We start from the raw sequence: 7,256 nt of genomic DNA, 5'->3' as shown, positions 1-7,256 counted from the left end.
ATCTTGATTAACCTTATTTGTATAACCAAAATGTCATGAATTGTAATAATTTGATGGAAGATAGTAAGCTATCACAATCATCACAAGTTTCTTGTTGATGAGTTCTACCTATCATTAATTATTCTTGTCACAACCCCATTGTAATTAATACATAGCTAGAAATCTATTTATTTCTAAAAAAAATTGATCCAATAATATTACACTTAATTAATAATGAAAAATGAATTACATATCAACTTATATTTATGACAACAATTTAATATATGTAATAAAAGAATCGGAATCAAAATTTTCAACTTCGAAAAATTAAATAAATATTTTATTCATATACGAGAGTGATTTGAATATGTTGATGTTCTATGCCAATAATGTTCACAAGCATCAGCGAAATTACACTTTTAGTTTCATAGGAAGGAAGTTCAATATTTTAGTTTTTAGCTTTATGAGATTTTTAAAATGATCTCAAAATTGAAGAAATTTGACATATTTAGTCATATACTTTATTGAATTTTTAAAATAGTCAAAAAATTGAAAAAAATTAACACGTTTAGTCCCATGTCCAAGTTTCGTCAAAAGGTAGATGGCAATGACATGTGCAACCTCGTATTCGCTAACTTGGCTACTCACACCACTGATGAACATAACATTTTGCCTTGTATTTTTTCTTCTTAAAAATAAAAATTGAAAAAATATAAGAAATAAGGCGAGGTTGATGAAAAAATTTGAAAAATTATAAAAGGATTGTCTACTTAATCTATAATTTTTAAATTTTTTAAATAAATAAAATTATAATTGATAACCCACAATCATTCACTATAGAAAATAATTATAAACCTAAAGGAGATTAATGGATTGTACTAGTCGTCAAACGGTCGTTAAAATATGAAGAGTATTGATTGTTTTTCAAATAATAATAGGAAATTTATAATAAGGGTAAATTACAACGACTTCCTCTAAAATTTGACATAATTACGAATACTTTCTCGTTGTTTGAAAAATTATGAATTCTTCCCTAATATTTGATGAAATTATGTAATTATTGGATGGAGGTATGAAATTGTTAACTTTGCCCTTTCAGAATTTTTTTTAAAATAAAAATGTATTAGAAAATCAAACAGGGCAGATGAAATCTTTTTAAAAATTATAAACAAAATATTCACTTAATCCATAAAAAATATTAAAAAAAAATTAATCTACAAGGATATTTTGATCAATTTACCATAAAAAATAGATGAAAACCTAACGGATTGGGCTAATCGTTAGACGGATGTTAAAATTAGAGGTATATTTATAATTTTTCAAACAATAAGGGAGTATTCGTAATTATACAAACCTCAGAGAAGGTTGTTATAATTTATCTTTATAATTATATCAAATTTAAAAAAAAAATAAATTTAGCCAATTAAATATTTATCTTTGCTCTTTGTCTTGAAACCCTTGATTGCTTATAATTGGATTCAAACCCTAAAATCATGATTGGTGGAGTTGAAATCAGAATTAGGAGCAATCAATCTACCTTAGATTAGCTGGTTAAAATAGTGACTATCTGTCTATCATGACAAATGACTCATTTGGGGTCCATCTTCTATATATATATTTTTTAATTTCAGTGGAGCCCATTAACTTTGATCTAATTGCAACCACCACCCCTCTTATTATTGCCTTGCAACTTGCAATCTAAGTGCCCCTGCAAAAATAATCCAAAAGTTGATTCTGAAGTTTTTTTCTAGACCCGTGAATTATACGATTATAATAATATTTTAATAAATTAATTAATATTATAATAAATTCATATAAAATAATATTAATATTCTTATATTTGGTGATAGTCGAATTTGCAGCCTCATATTGCTAGTTGTCGATATAGTTTCTTTCAAGTAGTAAAATTGGAGTTTTAAGATTAAAAGAGTTGTTACGTTCGAGTTCTAAAAATGTAATTATATGTCTATTTTCATAATATTTTTATTTATTTGAAATTATTGATATACTTGATCAGTATTTGATATTTAAATGTATAAAAAGTAATGTAATGAATCATATATATGAAAAAATAAAAATAAAAAAATCAATTACACATCTCACTTATAGCATTAATTTTTTTATGTTTCCACATAAAAGTTATTTTTTTCATCTAGAATACAAACATTTATTATCCTATTTTTTAAAATATTAACTATTTGTTTATATTTTTATTTTTAATAAAAAATATGTATTTTTAATTTTGTATAGATTTTTGTGTGAGAACGAGAATATATTTAGCTTAGTTAATTAAATTGTGTTTTACATTAAATGATGGTGTCAATCAATATATTTTTCATAAAAATACATATAAACGTTTATTTTTACTATAATTACTATTTTAAAAATTAAAAACAGAAAATAAAATATAAAGAAACAGGCTATTTTTTCATTCCGCACGTATATGTTTACTGCTTTATTTTTTAGAAATAAAATTTTTACGAATTCAGTTCATTACATCAATCAATACACTTAAATATAAAAAATAGTTAATTACACGATTTTTTAAAAGGGTAATACAGTCCATTCCAACCCTTTGTTTTTTTCCCAAAAAATTGATTAAAATAAATATCGTGTAATAATAAAATGGTAGGTAAGATGACGAATTTCTCCCCCAAGAAAAGGTTGGAATTGACTACTTTACCCTTTTAAATGTCATGTGCCTGTCATGGGATGCAATTTTAGTGGAATATTTCATAGGAAAGTGATATGAGATGACATTGTGCAAAACTTATATAGTTGGGATAATAAATTGTATTAAAAAAATAAAAGATAAAGTCTAAAATTAAAATACAACGTAGTTCATTTTATTAAATAAATGATAAATTACAATCACATTTTATTAGATTCGGTATAATTATTAATTAATACCTTATTGTTGTTTGTGAAATTATAAATTTTCATTTAATTTTAACGTTCATCTAATAATGAGACCATTTCATTAACTTCTGTTAAATTTTCATTAATCTTTTGTGTTGAACGACCCAACATCTCCTTTTGAATTATGAATAATAAGTTAATAACTTTATATGTTTTTTAAAATTTTATAAAACATCTTTTTGCTTCACCCACCCTCAAAATTTTCTAATATTTTTTGCTCAAATATTTTTATTGAAAAAAAAAATAGCAAGGATAAAATAGTAATTTCTACCTCACCATCCAGGGGCTAAAATATATTTTGTTTGAGTATTTATAATTTTTCGAATAATAAATTGTATTCATGATGGAGAGTATAAGGGAGTAAAGTGAGATAACATTAGAGTAGAAGGGGTAGAAAGCAATTTACCCCTTTATGTACAATGGAACTATGGCCACATCAAGGTCACAAAACTATTGTAACTGGAGAACCAAGAGGAGAATTCCAAACCCGAACTGAATTTGGCAGAAAACGTGAAGTAATTATATGACCAATGTACATACACTTGTCGTGTGATAGATGTACAGTTTGCGAAAAGTGACCAATCATATGATAATTGTATGATTGGTTTGGTTCGATCAAACTTGATTTGAGTAAGAGTTTTCGGAACCAAGAACACAAGAATACTGTCATTTGCAGAGATCCTGAAAAAAATAATTGAACTCTGTTTCACCATTCTGCATCTCTGTGTACACCTGAGACTGTACTAGACAAGTGCACATCAATAAGGCTGGAATTCCTCAAGAAATCTCTATACCAAACAGCTGACAGCTTTGGAATCCTGTTCAACGTTTGACGATCTACCCGATATATTCCGAATTTTGCAGTGTATCCATTCGACCATTCAAAGTTATCCAACAAGCTCCATATGAAATAGCCACGCACGTCAGCGCCGTTCCTGCAAATTTTGATCAACGAGTGTGACAGATAACGTTGGAGTGCATGTAATAATCGCATGAATTTGTGTCAAGACTAGCAACTTCAGCTTGAAGGTGTGGAATCTTGAGGTTACTCGGTCTGCATTGTAATAAAGTATATACTGATTAAGAAGATAAAATCACAAACTTTAGAACGTATTAAGTACCTCACAGCTTGAGCAAGATGTGCAAGATACGACTGATGATAATGGATTCTCTTGACATCATGCTTGTAGATGTCGTCTTCATTGCCCGGCGAGGAGTAACCTGGAATTGAAGTCTGATCAGCTTATATATCATCAAAAGAGAAACCGAATTGACAGTTATATTCTGTGATAATTAAGAAAAAAAGGTGACGCCCATCTTTTGAACCAATTAGTCTCATATAAAACCATCAGCATCCTGGTGTACAAGGTTTGTGGTGAGTGCAAGCCACTTTTAGGGCTACTGAAGTTTCAAATATGAAATGCCACACGGCAAATGTATCACAATGGTAGGAATCATGGACACGTTTGATATGCTTACACAACCGAACATGCATAAATAATTACGCAGAGAAATGACAGCTGAATGCACATATGTACCATTTTCAGTTACTATCATTGGCTTGTTATGGTATCTGTCCTTAATATAGCGCACGATATCTTCCAAGCCTCTTGGAACCACGAAAAATCGAGACATTCCTGTCTGCAAGAGGAACGAAGAAGTGTTTATTGATTGTGCCAAAAAGAATATTAGGAAAACAATCTGTGTAGTTAATAAACGGCAAAATTTTTGTGGGAAATCAAGTATGAGCAGAATTTGTACTGGTTCCCCAATTGTAACACCATCGCGCACTCCAGTAGTGGCCACAAACCCACGGATTGGACGGTCACCACCTTGGGTGCAGCTAGACTCATTGCAGGAGCAAGTGGAATGGATACAATCCTTTGCATAGAGTGTGCCGTAATGGTTTATCCCGATATAGTCTACACTGTCTCTTAGAAGCTCTCTTTCCTCCAATGAGAATCTTGGTAGTTCACTTCCGTGAATACGCTTCATTTCTGGAGGATAATCCCCAAATACAAGTGGATCCAACACCCTTTTAAACCATAACAAAGAACATCATATGTTAATTCCATCATAATTTCTCTCTTTTCTTCTGTTTCTATATTTCAAATTTTTTCGGGATCTTATGTTGATTCTAACATCTTACCAAGCAACATTAAAAGCTAAGGCCCTGTTTGCAGCTTCCTTATCAGCCTCATCCTCTGTCAATGGTGTGTACATAAATGCTAACACAGTGATGCTAATTACACCATTCACTTTCGACTGCACCAAGATCACTTTGTAGTTAAGGAATATAAAATTTATCAAATCTTTTAAACACCTGTGGATATCGTCTTTTGAGGATATCGAACCACTGATTCTTACCTTAAATCGTTCACGATACAATTTGGCTGCTTTGGCATGTGCCAATAGCATGTTGTGCACCGCAATCAAAGGCTCAACATCTGAATTTCCACTGGCACAGTGACCAAAAGGAGGCGAACACCGAGCCGGAGGGTATGTTGCCCTCTCATAGCTCATTTCTGAAGTTAAGTTTGGTTCGTTGATTGTCATCCAGTACTTAACTCGATCAGCAAAATAGCTGAAACATGTTTCAGCAAAATGGACAAATTCTTCCCTGTTTAAACCAGATACATGATTGCACATCAGACACTAATGAAAAGAATCCTTTCATGAAATCATTCAAGAATATAACATTGTTTGAGATAATCCCTGTTAAACCAGCTTCCTGGCTTCTGACTTTTACTTCACAAGATCAATTTAGTGAATAAGATAACAATAACTGGACACATATACTTACTGCATTAGTGGGCTGAGCCAGCCCCCAAATCGGTCTTCAAGTTCTTGAGGATATTCGTTGTGGAAAATCGTCACAAAAGGCTCTATACCTGTATTCAGCACTTATCCAGTATCAACTGAAACATACTAGTAATTTTATCTGAAATTGTTAAAGCATCGAGGAAATAAGTACGACAACTTTCTCATAGTACCTCTAAGTAGGAGATTATCAATAATACTATTGTAGAAGCTGACAGCAGCTTGGTTAACCCCACCATATCTCCCTCCTACATCCATAATTAGAAATATACTATGTCAAGAATGACAGGCTAAACAGGGGGAAAAAACTCAAACAGAAGCTTCAAATCAAAATTTGGAAAGTACATACTAGGAAGAACTCTGCTCCAAGAGATCGAAAAGCGGTAAGCAGTCAAACCAAGTGAATGCATTATCTCAATATCTTCCTGTGATTAAGAAGTTAAAAAATAGATACACCAATAAGAGCACTTCCACTCTCATCTTATTACACTGTGAAATCATCTTGAGTCCTAAGATCAACTTAAATTGCATATTATTACCATGTAACGATGGTAATGATCATCAGCTACATCACCATTTCTCCCATCTGCTATGCTACCTGAAAACCTCAAACATACCAAGTTTAGACAAAAAAAACAACATTAAGAAACATAGGATTGAATCAAGAAAACCTCGGGCAATACAAAAAACTCTGTTTATCACCTTCAATCCGGCAAAAGACATCCCAGTTGCTCAAACTCTTACCATCTTCAAGAGATGCTCCTTCCACCTTCACAAAAGAAAAAAGACAACATGGGCCCAAGGCCGTTTTCTTGAAAATCATAGAGAACAAACAGTAACTGAAAACTAAAGAAAGAGAGAGAGAAATCACAGACTTGATATGCAGAAGTGGAAGCTCCGAAGTGAAACCCATGTGGGAAATCCGACCTTTTGATGTCAACTTGTGCTTCGGCCGACGATTTGACCGTAGATAGCAGCAAAATTAAGCAATGGGAGACAAAAATGCATGTAAATTCAATGTTCTTGAGTTCTTTCCGCTTCTGTCGTCGGCCCATCTGAGCAACAGCAGAATCATCTTTCTCCATTTACGGGACGAGAAAAGATTGTGATGATTTCCCAAGACAAGGAGAACACAGCAAAAACAGTTTCCTGAATGGGAAATGGAGAGGTTGGAAGATCATTCCCTTGATTTTTGATTGGACAGCAGTTAAAATGTGAACTTCTGTCACAAAAAAAATTACCTTTTACTTGCAAATCTATATGGATAAGGCTATCTCTAGATTGAGAAAGCAAATTCAAGAGAATAATTGTAAAAATTTATGCTTTTCTATAAGTGTTAATTATTTTTCTTTAAAAAAAAAGTGGATAAGTGATTAAGATGTTAAAATTTAGTGGGATTGAAATTTATAGATATATGATGAAAAAAAATAGGGTAAATTATAACGAGTTGTCGTGTGATTTAATATCATAATATCTACTTTTGTTATTTAAAAAATTATCAATATTTTATAATTTTAATGATCTTATAACAATTAGTA

At 31.3% G+C, this 7,256-nt stretch overlaps 1 protein-coding gene across 1 annotated transcript; it reads right to left on the bottom strand.

The window, feature by feature from the left end:
* Positions 1 to 3,395: 3,395 nt before the first annotated feature.
* LOC105177022 (beta-glucosidase 18) lies at positions 3,396 to 6,917 on the bottom strand. The gene is made up of 12 exons (XM_011100036.3): positions 6,594 to 6,917; positions 6,421 to 6,487; positions 6,258 to 6,316; positions 6,068 to 6,143; positions 5,892 to 5,966; positions 5,702 to 5,789; positions 5,266 to 5,518; positions 5,048 to 5,163; positions 4,660 to 4,933; positions 4,437 to 4,539; positions 4,020 to 4,119; positions 3,396 to 3,833 (listed from the first exon to the last, which is right to left on the bottom strand). Exons 1-12 carry the CDS (start codon positions 6,801 to 6,803, stop codon positions 3,605 to 3,607), a joined length of 1,650 nt encoding a protein of 549 aa, XP_011098338.1. The 5' UTR covers positions 6,804 to 6,917; the 3' UTR covers positions 3,396 to 3,604.
* Between the last annotated feature and the right edge of the window lie 339 nt (positions 6,918 to 7,256).

Source organism: Sesamum indicum, linkage group LG13 (genome assembly GCF_026168435.1).
Source record: "Sesamum indicum cultivar Baizhima isolate 11 linkage group LG13, ASM2616843v1, whole genome shotgun sequence".
In the NCBI taxonomy this organism is placed as follows: Eukaryota; Viridiplantae; Streptophyta; class Magnoliopsida; order Lamiales; family Pedaliaceae; genus Sesamum; species Sesamum indicum.
Note: the sequence above shows the minus strand (reverse complement) of the source record. Positions and strands in the feature narration are given on the sequence as shown.